Source organism: Artibeus jamaicensis, unplaced genomic scaffold (assembly GCF_021234435.1).
Source record: "Artibeus jamaicensis isolate MK-2021 breed Jamaican fruit bat unplaced genomic scaffold, CSHL_Jam_final scaffold_1689, whole genome shotgun sequence".
Classification (NCBI taxonomy): domain Eukaryota; kingdom Metazoa; phylum Chordata; class Mammalia; order Chiroptera; family Phyllostomidae; genus Artibeus; species Artibeus jamaicensis.
Genome location: NW_026522029.1, coordinates 6,642,260 through 6,660,670, shown reverse-complemented (window position 1 = coordinate 6,660,670; position 18,411 = coordinate 6,642,260). Strand labels below are relative to the sequence as shown.

Here is an 18,411-nt window from a genome sequence, read left to right as displayed (position 1 = left end):
ATTTCCAGGTCATCCTCAGTGCTTCTTTTCATTTGTCAAGTGATAACGTTTCTAGTCTGTGCTCACCCTAATCCTAGAGATAAAAGGAGATAATCTGGAAAAGACTTGTAGGCAGCGTTTTCCGATGAAAAGCATAAGGCTTTGGAGTCAGGACGGTGTGGTGTGACTCTCAGCTGGAAAATGGGAAAAATACCTGAGGTGAATGTGAGGTTTGAATGTGATTATACAGTAAATTCAGTACATTTTAATTCCCTTTTCCCCAAATTTGAAAGACTGGTTCAGAACTTTAAAATTTAGAGCCTTTTATCTGTCTCCTTTAAGACCACGAGATAAAAGTTACTATAGATACACAGAAGAGCAGTAGGAGTGTACTGATAATTTTTGTTTTTTAATAAATTAGAATGTGTCATTATTTGTATCTGTTGTATTTTAAAACTCAGTATAGTAGTTAATAGTAAGATGTCAGCAACAGCATTGCTACAGTCTTTCACGTGACCAACTCCTTTCATCCTAAGGGTCTCGTTTACCAGTGTGGACTCAGATCGAAAAATGTTGATGCTTTACGTTTGCATGTTTGCCCAGAATTTTTGCTTCATGTTATTTCATCTTTACCACATTGTGAGGTGAAGTAACATTATAGGGGTTAGTTTTCCTTTTAGATCCTTAACTTTTTTCTGCTTTTTTTTTTTTTCAGACAGTTCAGTTTGTTCAGGGAATTTTTGTTGAAAAATATGACCCAACGATAGAAGACTCCTACAGAAAGGTAAAACGTCAAACTTGTGTGTATATACATGCTTACAAGTAGTTCCTTACGATTTTAAAACTTCATCCATGGAATTGCTTCTTAAAAATAGTTTTGAGCAATAATAACAAATGTTCTGTATCTGTTTTTAAAAGTTATACCCAGCCCTGGCTGATGTGGCTCAGTGGATTGAGTGGGGCCTGAGAACCAGGGGGTTGCCAGTTCAATTCCCAGTCAGGGCACATGCCTGGGTTGTGGGCCAGGTCCCCAGTTGGGGGGTGTGTGAGAGGCAACCACACACTGATGTTTCTCTCCCTCTCTTTCTCTCTCCCTTCCCCTCTGTCTAAAAAATAAATAAAATCTTTTTTTTTAAGTTACACCTAGACAAAATATTTATTATTGAATACTGCTTAGCTACAGGGAGCTTAGTAAGCTGTTCTTTAATATACTCATTTTCCTAGTGGGGAATATTTTTAACGTGGAAAAATTGCACATAAATAAGTAGGCATAATTTTGACAAACTTTTTGTGAACTAAAATCAAGATCCCTTTTATGCCTGCAGTTTTCCAGTGACTGAAAGATTTATGTTTAGTTAGATAATAACTTTAAGGGTAGTATTTCACCTTTAGACTATAAAAAGTTAGTTACTGGGTTCTGTGTGATACTGTAATGGTAGACACATGCCGTTCTACATTTGTTCCAACCCACAGAGTGTAGCCAGGAGTGAACTTTGTTGGAAACTGTGGACTTTGCATGGCAACGGTGTGTCGATACAGTAGGTTCGTTGATTCCAGCAGAACCCACCCTGGTGCGGGTGCTGATGGTGAGGGGGGCTGGTGGGGAGCAGGAGAAAGGTACGCGGGGACTCTGCTTCCCCGCCCTGTTTTGTTGTGAACCTAAACAGTAAGCTTATTTAAAAGGAAAAAGTTGATCTTGACAAAAGTACTATTTACTTAACTACAAGACTAGATAGAATTGTAGAGAATTTTTATGGTTTTATTTCCTAGACCTTATGGGCAGGGGGTGGGGGGAACCTAGAGTTATAAGAAAGACTAGCAGCCAATGATACACTGAAAAAAGAGAGAGAGAGAGAGATTAAACCTACCTTTCAGCAAATGGGAAATTAAGTTCATCCAGCTGTACGGGAGGAGCAGGTTCACTGTCTGCAAAGTGTGCTTTAGAGACTTTGAGAAACTGCAGGCCTCATTCATCATGCCTTGACTCCGCCCATTTACAGGTCACCACAAGTCACCCCATAAGTGGCGGGACAGTGAGTCTGGCCACCGATGGTGCTCGTCAGTCCCTGCTCTGACACAGAAGCAGAGTTTAAAATAGTCCTCGGGTTAATTTTAGAAGACAGCGTTGCATGGCTGAAATCCCCCCAAATAAGTCGCTGGTTAAGGCTTTAGCTACAAATGGGCATCTGTACCTGGAATTGACAGCTTTCCTTAATCCCTTCTTGATGACAAATTTTCCACACAGTGGAGAGTTGATACTTTCTTTAGGCCAACCTTCTCTTCTGTTATGAGATGCTGGGAAAAGAAAAGTTCAGTGTATAAAATTCCATCTTATGCACACAGCTTCTCCAAATAAGTACCTTGTTCTTAAAGTCCCGAGGACTGAGTTCAGTGTTATCCATCAGCACTTCTGGGTTCCCTTTATCTCTTTTTTAATAAACTTTATTTATTGAAGTTTTAGAGAGAGGAAGGGAGAGGAGAGAAGCGTGGATTTGTTGTTCCACTTACTGATGCATCATTGGTTCATTCTTATATGTGTCTTGATGGGGGGATTGAACCCGCAACCTTGGCATATTACACTGTAACCAACTGAGCTACCCAGCTGGGGTCCCCCATCTCTTAAATTAAATTTTTTTATGTATTAAATTTGGGATATAGTATATTTCACTAAAACTTGCAACAACTTGAAACATGGTAAGTTGCCAAAATTTCTTTGCCCCAAAGCTTGTCTGCGTTAATGAGTTATTTAGTACTTTTGTGCTTAGTTTTCTTTAAAGATAATGTAAACATTTTATACATTTTTGAACATTTGCTTTCTAATAATAAAGTTTTTTTAGAATTGATATTTTTTCTTCTTTTTAAGCTATTCTTTCTAATTTTTTTTAAAGATTTTATTTATTTACCTGTAGAGGGGAAGGGAAGGAGAGAAGGAGAGAAATATGAATGTGTAGTTACCTCTCATGGGTCCCCTGCTGGGACCTGGCCTGCAACCCAGGCATGTGCTCTGACTGGGAATTGAACTGCGATTCTTCGGTTCGCAGGTCCACACTCAACCTACTGAGCTACACCAGCCAGGGCTAAACATTTTTTATTTTTTATTATCAGAGTTTACAATGGTCAGCAATATGTAAAGTCGGCATTAATAGTCCTGGCTCCTGGACCATTAATAGAAAAGGCCTGAGACTCCTGTTCTTAATCGTAACGGCAAGTTAAGCCTCAAGCAGGACAGCGTCTGCTGCGGAAGACTGTGCAGTTAGCTGTTAGCATGCACTGTGGGGAGGGGCGGAAGGGAAGCAGGCCGGCCTTCTGACGTCACCCTTTGTCCCCCGCCCCACAGCAGGTCGAAGTGGACTGCCAGCAGTGCATGCTCGAGATCCTGGACACGGCGGGCACGGTGAGGGCGCCGCCGCTTTCGACGGGTTTGGTCTGGGCCAGGCTTAGCAGCAGTGGTTCCTCGGAGTGAAAGTAACTCTTCTGATTAAGAGCAAATTCTCTAACTGTGGGGCTTCTTAAGTATTCTTATGTGCATGACACCATCTGTGGTGAACCTGAAGCCCACATCTCACTATTAATTCTGTGTCAAGTTCACCCGTAGAATCTGTGTGGTGGGTTTCTGTTCCCTGTGTTCAGGTAAGAAGGAAGCTATTACTGCTCCAAAAAAGGTGTTTGAAATCCAGAATTTTAGGTGAGCTAGGTATTTCACTGGGTTCACATAAGACTTTCTCTCTTGGCACCAGAGTAATTTTGTTTTATAAAAAAGCAAAGTTTGTTTTTTGCCTTTTGTCCGTATTGTATTTGAACATCTCGGGGCTGCTGACGCGCTTTCTGACGAAACCCTCTGGGGTTATTCGGAGCCTCGCTTCTCTTACCTTCAACTGGGTACAACGACGTCCGTGTGTCTTGTTTCGGACCACTGCCTACCCTGGAAGAACTTGGCTCACTCTTTCCAGTACCACTGCAGTCAGAGTTCTCGGTGATTTTTGCATCCAGACGGAGTCTCTGCAGATGTCTTGGAGAGACTTCTCCAGCAGCGTGGCCGTCGGCGCCTGGGCCTCCGTCCTGCTTCGGCCATTCACTCCCATAACTGACACCGGCCGGTCTCATTTTCAGGCCCGCCACTCCCCACTCCCTGCTTTCTCTGCTCACTTCCTTTCACACCCTTCAACTTCAGGCCAACCTGCAGTCGCTCATCCTCACGTCTTTGGTCACTCTCACGCCCTCACCCCCTTTACATAGCTTCAGGCCCGTGGCCTGTAGTTCCTCCATGGTCCCCTGCCTGCCTCTGAGTCCCTGTGACGTTTCCCCACCTTCCACTCAGTCGCTCCCTGTCTTTCCATTTGGTTTCTAGGAAACACCACTTGTTGGTTTTCTTCCTGTACCGTTGGCCACTCCCGAGTTTCCTTTCCTCTCCTCTTCATCTCCCTGACTGTTGGTGGTGAGAGCCTCCGGTTCCACCCCGGGCTTCTCGCCCCGAGGCGCTGCCCTGGGGGCCGTCTTTGCAGCATGGGAAGGATTTAATTAGGATCCGTATAGTGAAAAGGACCAACACCCTTTTTTCCTATATCACATGAAAGCAAATTAATGAGGTGAAGATTTTCCTCCTGGTTTTAGTTTATTTTCATTGTTTCCAGTCAAGTAAGTAGGGAGGGCAGGAACATTGCGGCAGGAGTTTCTAGAAACTGGATGTCATGTCTTATGTATATAAAGCATGGAATAAAAAATGCAGCAGCTCACTTGTGGTGAGTCTGATTTACTTGTTCCAGTATGAGTTCAAGAAGTCACATTTATAATTGCATGTTTTTGTTACAGGAGCAATTTACAGCGATGAGGGATTTGTATATGAAGAATGGCCAAGGCTTTGCACTAGTATATTCCATTACAGCTCAGTCCACGTTTAATGACCTCCAGGACCTGAGGGAACAGATCTTACGGGTTAAGGATACAGAAGATGTGAGTATTTTTATCTTCTAGACACACTGCCATCTCTCTGGCCAAATAAAAAATGTCTGTTTTCTCTGTCTGTAGAGTACTGGGAGGTTATCTACCACATGCCTGAAGGGCCCCTGTGACCAAAAAAATGTTACCTTTCTAAATTTACCTCTGAATCACGTGTTTGCTGAGATGGCAGGACAGGAGGATGGACACGAATGAGAGCGCGGTCCTTGCGCTCTGTGGGCACTGAGCGCGGTGGAGAGAGCAGGGGCGGCAGGACGCTTGGCAGGAGAACGGGGCTCGAGTGAGCTGTGAGAGGTGGCAGTTAGGTCAGAAATGGGGGCAGAGAGCATCGCCAGGGACCATGGGCTGTGCTCCTATTTCTAAAATTCTATTGGCATAGTTTTTGCTTACAGGTTTTTTTTCTTTCTTTGATTATGTTAAAGATTTTAGTTAACTGGGCTTTTGGAATTCTTATTTGGTGAGTAGCATCGCTATTGTGCTATTTTGCAAAGATGAAATGTACATTTTATATGTTCACTTCAGTTTTGAACCGCGCACTGTTCCTTTTCAGTTGTATCAGTTAGGATATAAGATTTCCTTTGTGCCTTTCTTTCTGTTCTGTTTGTTCTCTCATTGCTAATGGGAACATGCGCCTGCTCGGGACCCTAACTTCCGTAGTGGTGTGAGTGGGAGGGATGTATACCATGTGACTCAGGACCAACAGTAACCCAGGGGGTAGTTCTCTAAGAGAATCCTGTTTGGGACGATTAAATGCAGATCACTGAGCTCTAGTATGTTAATCTCTTTACCCCACATAACAGACTAGAAATGGTGGAGCTGCAGGTGCCTAGTGTTTCATGATGATCTTCTCTTTTAGGTGCAAGATCCACCATGTCCCTTAAATTCTTTGTATTGTGTCCATCACCTCACACGTGGCTTTGCTCTCTGGACACCTTGGAACTAAGGATGTTGTACACTTTGTTAGCAGCCCGTTTCACTGGAAGGAAGTGGGGGTGTGGGTAGGCATAGCCCAGCATTTCCAGTGGAGAAAGACGGAAGGCGGCGCTGCTTTGCTGCTTTATTTTCTCCTTAACGACCCACCTGAGCTGGTCTTGAGGTCTGCAGGGCAGATGTGGAGGCGGGACCTGTTTCTGTGTGGGTCTTGCTGCTGCTTTTGGTGTTTGTCCGGACGGTGAGGTGAAGGGCTTAAACTACAGGCCCGATGAGCACCTTCTTCTCCGTATCAGGTTTTTCTGTTTGGAATCCAGCTGTCGTGAGCAGCCTACATTAGAATCTGGGATTATATTCTGAAAATAATTAGCAGATCAATGTTAGTAGGGTCTTTTCCATAATTTTTCTGTTTGTTAGAAAGGGTTCCTCCTCCCCTCCCCTCCCCTCCCCTCCCCTGCCCTCCCCAGCACACATTCACATTCCTTTCTTTAAACTCTGGGCGAAACGTACAGTCCACATCAGTGCACTCCAGTTGGTAGCTGGTAATTGCTTACTTAGAAAAGGATACATAAGAATTATGTTAGTGTTCATTTTCTGTTGCTTCCTCCCCACAGGTTCCAATGATTTTGGTTGGCAATAAATGTGACCTGGAAGACGAGCGAGTAGTTGGCAAAGAACAGGGTCAGAATTTAGCAAGACAGTGGTGTAACTGTGCCTTTTTAGAATCTTCTGCAAAGTCAAAGATCAACGTTAACGAGGTAACCTAGCGCGGCTTGGCGGTGCAAACAAGCTTTCTTATTTCCTTGAAGTTAACAGCCAAAAACTGTTTAAGAAAAAAGGTGTTCTTATAAACACTCTTAATTCTATAATTTACAGAAAACACTAAGCAATTCCTAGAAACCATATTTTCTTGCTCACATAAAATCGCTTTGATGACTGATGGGGATGTTCGTATTTACCTTGTTGGCAAAGGTGAAGTTTAAGTTACAGAATATGTTTCAAGTCCTGCTAAGCCTCTAAATATGCCAGGAAGTGGTATGTGAAAATTGTCATATCACCCTTGTATTGCAACAATTACTTATGCAGATATGTAAGAGTGGATTATAGGAAGCCATAGAAATTAAAATAGTTACTGTGGTGCACTTACCTATTAGGCAGAAATGTATTACCTTGTGGGTATCACAGAAGTGAGAGTTTTGAGTCCTCCCTCCTCTCAGTACGTGACTTGGAGGAATCTGAGTGTGGACTGCAGTTCACACTCTCCTCCGCCCGATACAGCAGGTGCACGGGGCTTTTTCTGTCCACGACGTAAGCACTCCACTCTCTTGAGACCATGGCTATGGACAGGAATGCTGGACAAGTAAGCTGCCTGCCAGGGTGTAAAGGGCCGGTGGTTTGCTGGGTCCCTGAGAGATCAGCGCAGTCCCCAGCCGCCCCCACCAACCAAGTGGAGACTGGAGGTTCCCTGTGCTTTATTAATTTTCAACATAAGCATTTTTAACACCTTCATGCTTCTCTGGGAAGCGCATCGACTTCACTTGCTGGTGTGCTCGCCAATCATAGCATCCCAGGTAATCAGTCAGAGTTCAGCTCACACAGTGTAGGTGAGAGCAAAGAACAGATTAGGTTATTACAGTCTTGTGTTTTGCTTGCTGTTCCTCTGGCCTTTGGTTCTATAAGTCATTTTTATTTGACTAATATTGGGTTGGCCAAAAAGTTTGTTTTGTTTTTTTCTGTAGATGGCTCCAGTAGTGCTTAGCTGTCTTTAACCTCATTCAAAACAATTTTGTTAGATTGTATTGTGACAACTCTAAATGTATCAGTGTGCATTTTTTACAATTTTATCAAAATTGGTGAATTTTTGTGTAGCCATTTTAATACTAAAGATGGAAGAAAACATGAAACATTTTTGGCATACTAAGCTTTATTATTTCAAGGGAGGTAAAAAACACAACTGAAACGTGAAAAAAATATTTGTGCAGTGTATGGAGAAGGTGCTGTAATTGATCGAATGTGTCAGAAGTGGTTTGTGAAGTTTCTCTGTGCCGTGGGCATCTCGGCCAGATGATTCTGTGCTGTGGGCTGTCCAGTGCATCGGAAGGCGTTTTGCAGCACCCGGGCTCTGCCACCAGAAGCCAATAGCAGGAGAGAGGTGACGTACTCAGAATACCCAGATCAATAAAGTCATTAGTGAAGAAGACGAAAAATGTGTCTTTTATTTTATGGAAAAGATGTAATGGATTTTTTGGCCAACCCATTATTTTCATTGTCTGACTTCTGAAATGACTAAATTACTTTTAAGTATGTGCCAGGAAAAATATTAAACTTGCTGCAAATTTCTGTTTTATAAATAAGAGTATCAAAGCTTGTTTTGTTTTGCTTTTTTTTCTGGTAAAACCAATTTTAATAATTACATAAAAATAAGAAATTCATAACTTTCTTTCGTTGTGTGCCCATGTGTTTAGTGCTGTGTTAGGCACCATTCCTGTCTTAGAGAAGTTTGCATCCCAGCAGGGGACACTCCTGCTGAGACCTTCAGTAATGATTAGTGTTCACTGCCAAGTAAATACAAGTGTGGGATGCTTCCAGCTTCAGCTTTCTCTGGTGTGGAATCACAGTTTCATAGATGTTATTTTGAAAAACTTGGCTGATCAAAATTTTTAATTTTTAGTGCAGTCTTTTCCAAAAAGAAAGATAACTTTGAGATAAAACCTATTAGGATAACGGTAGTGGTGCAAGGTCACCACCTGCAGGGTGATCAGCCTTAGGGATCTGGTTCCTTGCTCTTCTGTCCTCTCCCTTACTGGGACCACCCACCGAGTTCCGGGGCTCAGCTGGGCTGGGTCGGGCCAGGGTCCGTTGAGCGCAGTGGGCAGGAGGTATTCCTTTCAGCTTACACGTGACCTGTTCAGGGGAGTCCCACGCCACTCAGGCTTCCTCTGGGCCGTGGCCTCCAGCACAGAAGGGCTGCTTCTTCCCAGCAGTTGTTGGAGTCACCCCTTGACGTGAGGGTTTGTAAAACAAAAGTAGAAAACAAAACAGTGGAATACATTAGCTATGGAAGAATCTTTACTCTTTGGGGAAACACTACAAATTTCATGCTAGGGTTTTTTGTTTGTTTTGTTTTTTTGTTTCTCTCTTTATTGCCTGATAATCCAGCTACAGAGTCCCTTAAATAGTTAACAGTTCCTCGGACAACGAATGCCTGTGAACGTGAGATTTCTGAATGCCTGAAGATGGAGGGTCACACTCTCACGAGATTCAACTCTTGGACTCAGATTTGCAGTCCATACAGGGACACACTGCCTGGCTAAACAGCCGTCTCATTCTCTGCTTACCACTTACCTACCACCTACCTATTTTAAACTCTTATCCACGCCATTTTTGCTATGTTTTGAAAGTAATACATAGGCGTACTAGAATCACCACCAAGAATTAATTGTTCTTTGCTGAGAATAATAATAGGAGTCAAACATCCTAACTGAGGGATGGCAGGAGTGTTGAAAAACGATCCTGTGTTCCCTTTAGATTTGTCCGTAGTTCAGAGAGATGAGGGAGAGTCGGGGCTGGGGACTCGCGGCCTGCCAAGCGGCGTGGTTCGAACTCGCCTCCGCAGGAGGCAGCTCCTGCTCTGAAGCGGGCAGTGTGTGCCAGAGGAGTGGGCGAGGGTACTTACTGCTGCAGCATCAGCCACCGTCCTGTGCTGTGTCAGAAACGGACACTGGCTGGTGCAAGGAGGCATGGTTCTGATGAACTTGCGTTTCAGTTCATCTTTTATCATTTTCCCTTTATAGCTTATGCTCTGAGGAGAGGAAGCTGGCGAGCACACGTTCATAGCTTATGCACACAAAGCCTTAAAGGGCCTCAGAGTTGTGGAACAGCTTGTACTTTGGAGCTGTATGACAACTGCGTTGTTCGTGGGTTCCGTGTGTTCAGCTTTCTTAGCAAAAGATAACAGTTAAATGGTTTGAAGACGATGGGAGGAGGGGAGCAGAAAGAAAAGAATATACGTGAATCGTCCCTGTCATGGGTTTAGGATAAAACACTCAGTGTTTTCCTTAACGATCGATAACCTTAGGGCCATTTTTAAGGAGAAGTAGGAGTTGTTTTATCTGGGTCCATCTTTTAAAATATAGGCCAATAACTTAAAAAATAATTTACTTTGAAAACTTACTGAAAAGATATATAAGAATAATAAAAAGAACTTTTGTTTACCCTTCAGATTCCTCAGTTACTAACATTTTGTCATGTTTGTATAGTACTCACTCTTCTTTACTCCTAAATTAGTGTGTGCCCTTAGATCCCAGATGTTCTCTTACACAACTGCTATACATACAGTTACTAGAAATCAAGAAAATTGCCCTGGCCAGTGTGGCTCAGTGAGCACTGGCCTGCGAGCTGATAGGTTGCCAGTTCGAAACCCAGCCAGGGCACATGACTAGGTTGTAGGCCAGGCCCTGCAGCGGGGGGCGTGTGAGAGGCAGCGGAATCTCTGCACATTTGTGTTTCTCTCCCTCTCTTTCTGCCTCCCTTCCCCCTCTCTAAAAGTAACTAAGTAACATAAAAAAGCTTCCTGAAAAATCAAGAAAATTGATGCCGACACAGTCTGTGTTCAGCACACAATTTAATTTTGCCAGTTGTCCCCATACTGCTCCTAAAAGCTAGAACATTTTGATGCATGTCTACAAAGCACTGTTTGTTACAGGTGAATAATAGTCGGGAGCGTCGGGGGTCATTGGTTTCTATTCCAGGTCATTGGTAAACGGGCGTTTGCATTGCACAGCAGAGAACTGAGCCCGGCCGCGCTCCTATCCTTGGGCGTGCGGTAGCTGGTGCTGTGGGCCATGGACGTGCCCGGATGCCTCTGCTTCCGAGACGGAAGGAGTAGCGTGCGTTTGTCTCTGGGACCTTGTATTTTGCATCCAGAGTGAGCCCGGAAGATTTATTAACAGACACTGTCTCACTTCAGGTCAGGGCTCATAGACCTTTTCCCTTTCACCAAACTGACCTCACCGAAAGGGGCAGGCAACACCATGCACTGAGGGGACACCGTAGCACCTTTGTCCTGTCACAGCCAAAATGTCTGTGACAGGTCTGGCTGTCACAAAGGTCTGACTGTGCGGAAACACCAGGCAAACACAGATCAAGGACAGTTCTATAAAGTCTCTAGCTATTTTGTTCAGAAATGACAGTGTCATTGACAAAGGTGAGGGACTCTTCCAGATTATAAAAGATCTAAGGGGGCCTGGCTCGTTAGCTCAGTGGATTGAGCACGGGCCTGCAAACCAAACAACCGCGGTTCGATTCCCAGTCAGGGCACATGCCTGGGTTGCAGGCCAGTTACCAGCAGGGGACACACGAGAGGCAACCATACATTGATATTTCTCTCCCTCTCTCCTTCCCTTCCCCTCTAAAGATAAATGAATAAAATCTTTTAAAAATCAAAGGGGCAGGCCAACCAGCGCAGGAGGTAGTCTTGGGTGGACCCTTGGGGGGGGTGCAGCGTTACTGTGAAGGACATTACCATGAAGGACATCACCGGCTAGCGGGCAGTAACCGGGTGTGCACTGTGGGCGGGGCAGACCAGTGGAGGGTGCTCACAAGTCTTGAATGAGGTGATGGTGTGGCTGTGGCTGTGGCTGTGTGAGAGCAGCCTTGTTCTGAGGACGCGCACACCCTGAGAGCAAGGAGCCTGAGCTACGCGGGCTGCTCTCCAGCAGCTGAGAGGATAGTAAGTGTGCATGTGTGCGTGCGTGTTGAGAGAGCGCACACAATGGTCACGGGGCAGAATGTTACTGACGGGTGAATCTAGGTAGAGGATATACACAAGTGCTTGGTGTGATTTTTGCAACTTTTCTGTGATTTTGATGTTCTTAAAAAATAAGTACGAAGAATCGGTTTTCAGGCATAGAAGATTCCACGAAGAATGTGACTTTGCTGTCCTCTTTTGCACTAAGTCTTTTGCTTAATTTGATACTGGAAATCTTCGGGCACGTGTGTTCCCTCGTGGCGAGTAGGCAAGTCCTGCTTCACCCCGACCGGGAGTCAGCGGGGGCTCCTGAGGCACCTCCTTTAAAACGAAGCACGAAGCCCTGGCTGGTGTAGCTCAGTGGATTGAGCGCGGGCCTGCGAACCAGACAATCGCGGTTCGATTCCCAGTCAGGGCACATGCCTGGGTTGCAGACCAGTTCCCTGCAGGCCAGTTCCCAGCAGGGGACAGACAAAAGGCAACCATACATTGATGTTTCTCTCCCTCTCTCCTTCCCTTCCCCTCTAAAGATAAATAAATAAAATATTTTAAAAAATAATAAAAAATAGTTTTAAAAAAAAAAAAAACGAAGCACGAGATCCAGGAGCAGAATGATTTTTAACAGAACCAGGATTGTGTTCTGGAAGAAGGTCTCACCAGATGTTGGTTGCCTCAATCACTACTTTTTTCTTGCTTTTATCCAGATATTTTATGACCTGGTCAGACAGATAAATAGGAAAACGCCAGTGGAGAAGAAGAAGCCGAAGAAGAAGTCGTGCCTGCTGCTCTAGGCCCGCGGCCAGCAGCAGCTCTGAGCCAGGTGAGACGCCGCCCGCGGGCCGTGCTGTCCCTGTCCCTTTGCTCTGGGCTGCCCCCAGCTTAACCGCTTCCTGTCGCACTTACCAGGGTGTTTCCAGGCTTCTGGAACTTGTAAGTGTGGTGCCTGCTTTGTGCGTGCGCCCCTCTGTGGAGTCGTTTGTGTCCCTTTGTGAGATGCTCAGCTGCGTCCTGCTCACCGAAGTGTCCCCAGTGCCTGGTTCAGAATTGTCTTCAGAGAACAGTGGCGAAGTGAATAGAACGCCCACCAAGGTCACTCCCAAATTCATGCCAGATTGGCTTACAGAAAGGCCTAGGTGCACATCGCGTGAATTATTTAAAGTCAACATACTCACATGTCTTAACAGCAGTGTCTCCTCCCCAGATGGACCTCCTGCCCTGCATCCCAGCAACTCTGAGGAGGTCTCCCTCTCTTTGAATTTAATACAAACAAAAGCGTGCATTGCTTTATGTCTGGCTTCTTTCACTCAAAAATGTGGGCCTTTGCAGAATTGTCCTGACTGCGTGTAGCGCAGAGTAGGTTTGTTTTTGTCACACAACTGTGTGTACTAGCAGTACGTCTGTGTGTTCCGCCGTACAGACATTCGGGTTCTTGTCGGGAGCTGGTGCAGGCGGTTCTGCCATGCACGTCGGGTGCAAACCCTCCGGCACGGGTGTGTGTGGCTGTTCGGTGTGTGTCCAGGAATGGGATGGCCAGGTTGTCCACTCTGTGTGGACAGCCTTAGTAGGTCCCCCAGAGAAGTGCCTCAGTAGTCGTACCAGTTAACACACCTTCCGGCAGCGGGGGTTCCCGCCTCTCCCCAGATTTGGTGTCGTGGTCTTTTCACTCTGAGCTGTTCCACGGGCCTGGGAGCTGTGTCAGTGCAGTGCTGGCGGTCGCTTCGTCTCAGGTGTGGGCTGGCTTCCTGCAGGTGTTTTCTCTGGGGGCTCCCACCTAGTAGTGACTTCACCACCTGAGTGTTCAGTAAGTGAGCGCTTTGGGAAGAAATTAGTGCCAGCTCCGAAGCCACCTGTCAAGTGAGAAGCCAGGCCCTGTGGGGTGACGTCTGTCTGTTTTTCTTCAGTTGTGCATTTCAGCTTCTGCATATCTGCATTAACTGCAGACAGTACCACACAGGAGTGTTTTTATGCGGTGGATTTCTGGCGTGACCTGGACACTAGGCCCGCTGACAGGAGCGCCCACGTGAGAGCTGGCTGTGCTAACCCTCGTCTGTTGGGTCTGTTTGGTAGGCTGCCTCTTCCGGAGTCCCCGTCCCATGAGCTAGAATGCGCTTCCTTATAGGTGGGGGTCTCTCTCTTTCTCTCAAGGGAGACAGTTGAGTAGTTGCACCCCGTTTAAAGGAAGTAAGAGGGTACTGGGCAGAAAGGGTAAGGGGGCATGCAGTCACCTCTGGGAGCTGGATTCAGGAGGGACAGCTCGGGCCAAACCGTGGCTTTAGGCTCTTGGTGGGACCCTGGTTCCGTGGCTCTGAGTCCTCAGCCCCCTGAAGGTGGTTCTTGTCGATAGTTGCCGCTGCGCAGAGGTGGAGCCAATGAGGACTCCGTTCGTGTTCTGGGGTGTGCTGTTTAGCTCTCTTAGCATTGGCTGGCCTGGTTATGCCCTTACCCTGACTGGTCCTAGTTGAATTTCCCTCTTGAAGTGTCCACTCAACTCATACTGAAAGGAAGAGGCGCCATCTCCTGGCCTGTCGGGAGAGTTCACTCTTGCACACCCTGCGGGCACTGTGAGATTTGCCTCAGGGGAGACCTTGGCCTAGATCTAGAAATTAGTCTTGCATCCTGGTCACGTAAGTCCTCGGCCTCTGCTGTGTCGCTCAGCTTACAGTTAGGTGCTGGGTCACCTGGGCTGTCTCTGAGTGCTGGGTCAGAGTCCAGAGCCATCAGAGCACTCAGCTGGCAGAGCACGTTGTTGTGATTACAGACGGGAGGGCCACGTCGGTCCCATTTGAAAAGTGCTGAGAGACTGGCGTGTTCTTAGCCCTTCCCATGTGTGCAGTCTTTAAAGACCTCAGCGAGCAACTCCCTTCCTTTGGAAGAGCCTGTCTTTAACCCAGTTCTTTCCTGCTGAGCAGCAAGGCTGTGGGGGGGGGGGGGTCTCCCGCCCTGCAATGTGAGACCAGCTTCCCAAGTCATCTCCCCTGTCCTAACCGTCCTAACCGTCCTAACCGCCGTGGAAGCAGGAGCCTAACGAATGTGGCGACGAGATGGTTGAGTGAATCGCTGCCCTGGGGGTTGGTGCAGGCAGATGCTGATTCCTTAGGGCAAGGGACTTTCCAGGTGGAGCTGTAATGGGACAGAAATGAGACGGTCACTGTGTTCTGCTCACAGACGGCTGTCAGGTGTGTCGTGACACACTAAGTGTGATGGAACTACTTTAAGTACTAAACCTCTGTCAAGGAAGCTTAGTATAGTCCCATGACTGCAGCTGGTGTTGCCAGTTCGTTCTCTAGTAACGATCACCCAGAACCATCGTTTCTTCTGTTACTGGTCTGCTGCCTGTTTGCCGTCACCTCCTAACGTCAGGAGATTAACACGGACTTTCCATATCTGTGTCTGTTCCACGCTCTAGATTGCAGGAATGAAGAACTGTTGCCTACTTGGAAAGTGCCAGCATTCCAGACTTCAAAAACTAAATCTGAAGAGGCTTCTCCTGTTTTATATATTATGTGAAGAATTTAGATCCTATATTGGTTTGCACAAGTTCCCCGGAGAGAAAAAAAATTTGCTCTGTGTATATCTCTTGGAAAATAAGACAATAGTATTTCTCCTTTGCAATAGCAGTTATAACAGATGTGAAAATAAATATACTTGACTTCTAATATGATCACACAAAAGAGCATGGATGCATTTCCGAAGTTAGATATCGCTACTATAATCAGATGATTTCATACCGACCTTTGTACCATGACCCCCGCCAGGCACTGACTCGCGGACCATCACACTTTGTGTCTGTAATGATAGAGATCATGAGACGCCCCTCAGACTCATTACAGCAGGTAACTTTTTTGAGTCGTTGACTTCATTTTATATTTAAAAATTATGGAATATCATTCTGTCATTATATTCTAATTAAAATTGTTTGTGCATAATGCTTTGGAAAAATGGGTCTTTTATAGGAAAAAACTGGGATAACTGATTTCTATGGCTTTCAAAGCTGAAATATATAATATACTAAACCAACTCTAATATTGCTTCTTGTGTTTTACTGTCAGATTAAATTACAGCTTTTATGAATGATTAAATTTTAGTACATTTTCATTTGGTTTGTGTGTTTTCGTTATTGTTTATAGATTTAAGGCCTTTATCTTATAATGACTACATTGTTTTCAGTGCAACAAGTAGTTCTTTTCTGCCCAGAACCTGCAGGGCACTTGGCCGTGAGTCCCCGAGTGACTGGTGACGTCTCTAGAAACAGACCTCACACTGTCTGTCCCAGACGTATTTATTCCTGCTGTCCAGTAACACACATCGGACTACAGAGAATAGTTTTGTATATTCTCTCTTGATCTTAAAGATTGTATCTTACCACTGTGTATTATTTTTATATGTAAAAAGTAAGTTTAATACTGTATCAGGGTTTAACTTCTGCAGATCTTCCATGGCTTGTAATCTCATCTAGGGGATGCTTCTGCCATCGTTCACCTGTGGGTCTAGGTCCCCCAGTGAAATGGTCTGTGAAGTTTTCCAGACTTGCTTTATAATAGATGGGAGAACCTGAGAGAAGTGGGTGTGAGTGAAATGGCGTGGACGCTTTTGCTTTGGCTACTTAGAGAGCAGCATAACAGTGGCGGTGTGGGAAGGATCGCCAAGTTAACACGTTAGCGAAGCATCTAGTGGTGCTTTTCATTTCCTTCCCAGTTTTCTCCTTTTTTTAAAACAAAAGATGGCACTTAAGTAGGACATGGACTGGGTGATGATGACTTATGCGTCCCCCACAGAGGTCGAGCAGAACAGTGCTGGAGAAGGAAGGAAACAAGCGTAGGAAACCCTGTGCCTTGTCTCTGAATATCAGGAGACCAGACCCAGAGAGTCAGAGTCTTTGCTCAGGGATCTAGATGCCGTCTCGTAGCAACCAGGTGTGAAGTAGCGTTCATGCCTCCCGAGACCCCTCACGAGTGTGGTCAACTAGCCCATCAGTTACGAAGTTGAAATTTAAAACTCAGATTTCACATGTAAGCTCTGACCAACCTGAGAAAATATTAAAGTATTGTAAAAAAAAATGGAAATTGTATTCTTTTGAGTTTCTAATAAACTTAGTTACCTAATACTTTCCCTTCTATGGATGCACTTATACTTATGTCTGGGATTGATGGGCCAAAACTCTAATAAATGCAATATATTTCTAAAAAACGAGTGAAGTATTAGGGCCAGTCTGCGCAGGTCAGGGTGGCTTGTTTTAAGGCCTCTAAAGTCGTTCTTGCTTTAAAACTTAGCCTCTCAAGCATTCTTTCGGATCTGAACACAGGCACACGGCTCACAAAGGAGTAACAGTGTCTGAATAGAGCCTGTTCCGTAAACTACGTAGCTGTTTGCCAGACTAAGTAGAGGTCATTAAATAAGAATGACTCCAAGTTACAGTCTGCTTGGCGAGTAGCGTGAACTTGGTGTCCTCTGGTTTGGAGAAAGATGACAGACACTGGTTCCTTTGTCACAGCTCGTACGGTCCCCTTGGGATGGAGATGGGACTGAGGAGAAAATGCCCGTGTGCCGCCGGGGGTGTGCAGAGGGGGCCCGTGCAGAGGGGGCCCCGCTGGGGTCCGGGACAGGCACTGCGGTGTCAGGGAGATCGCCTTTACTGAGCGAGGTGGACAGGGGTCCTGTTAGAAAGTGACACAGGTGCACTCCCACACTGCCCTTCCATGAGCTCCTCAGCCTCGGCTCCGGGGGACGGGACACCTGAAAACAAGGTGTATTTCTATAGCCCAAAATGGCCTCAAGATCATATGAAGCCTGTACGATAAGTAGATACACGAGGACTTCTACCCTGTTCATGTGTGTGGCTGTTCAGACTACAGTGGCTTTGGTCATGTATCACGTGACTTAGAGGAGACGCGATGTCACACTTGACAGGTAGCTTTTTTTCTGCTAACATGCACAGTGTCAGTGGCTTAGTGGTGCCTTCCAGCCATCTAGTTTTCCATACCAACAATAAATACCTAGTCTGTGATTTTACCGTCCACCAGGGGGCGCTTCAGTATCGGTTAGCATTTCTATAAGCACGAAGTTCAAAGTCCTTATGCAAACCGTCTGCTCTATAAGCACTGCACACCTCATGGAGAGGCATGAAGGCCTTCCCACAGGAGTTTGCCATCCGAGTGGGCAGGGAAGACACAGAAGCAGTCTGTCTAAATTGTGTGATTGTGGCACTGTGGCCACAGGGTTGCTTCTGTGCCTTACGGGCCCTGCAACTGAACTGGTCACGTGGGCACCCCGGCCTGCCCCTGCTGTGGTCGCTGCCCCCACGCACCCCTCCTGGAGCAGTCTGCTGCCTCGAAGTGTGTGCATGGAGAAAGTTAATCCTTGGGGAGATACTGATCTTTATTTTATCGCCAACTTTATTAAAACAGGTTACTTGATAGGGAGCTGTTTTTCTCCACTCATGAACATTCCCCATTCTCTGGATCTGTCCAGTTCCAACTATTTCGCCTCATTATCCTCACTGGCATGGCAGGCAGTTCACGTGCCTGGTTTCTGTTTTTAGGACCGAGGGACAGAGAGACATAAAGGTGACCTGAGTATGTCCCTTTGTAAGCCATCACCAAGTCTCAGAGAACACGAAATACGCTGTTACAAATTGTATGTGTGGGGAAACCAAACGGTGAAGAAATTGTCGGGTGTCTGGAGGAGGGAAATAATTTGTAAAATAATCCTTTGTCTTATTCGGGTTTTGTACGTACTGAAGGTGCTACTGGAATGTGAGTGGGCTCAGCTCCAAACCTCAGAGGGCAGGGTGGTTGGGG

The 18,411-nt window shown here is 45.8% G+C and overlaps 1 protein-coding gene across 2 annotated transcripts in view; it reads left to right on the top strand.

The window, feature by feature from the left end:
• RAP1A (RAP1A, member of RAS oncogene family) overlaps positions 1 to 15,709 on the top strand; it is a 65,100-nt gene extending 49,391 nt beyond the window's left edge. For both annotated transcript variants that reach the window (XM_037152548.2, XM_053655877.1), the window contains exons 3-8: positions 695 to 763; positions 3,317 to 3,373; positions 4,789 to 4,929; positions 6,480 to 6,623; positions 12,319 to 12,434; positions 15,021 to 15,709. In XM_037152548.2, coding sequence (XP_037008443.1) covers positions 695 to 763; positions 3,317 to 3,373; positions 4,789 to 4,929; positions 6,480 to 6,623; positions 12,319 to 12,405 — 498 coding nt within the window. In that variant the 3' untranslated portion in view covers positions 12,406 to 12,434; positions 15,021 to 15,709. The remainder of the gene's footprint in view (positions 1 to 694; positions 764 to 3,316; positions 3,374 to 4,788; positions 4,930 to 6,479; positions 6,624 to 12,318; positions 12,435 to 15,020) is intronic.
• The last annotated feature ends 2,702 nt before the right edge of the window (positions 15,710 to 18,411 follow it).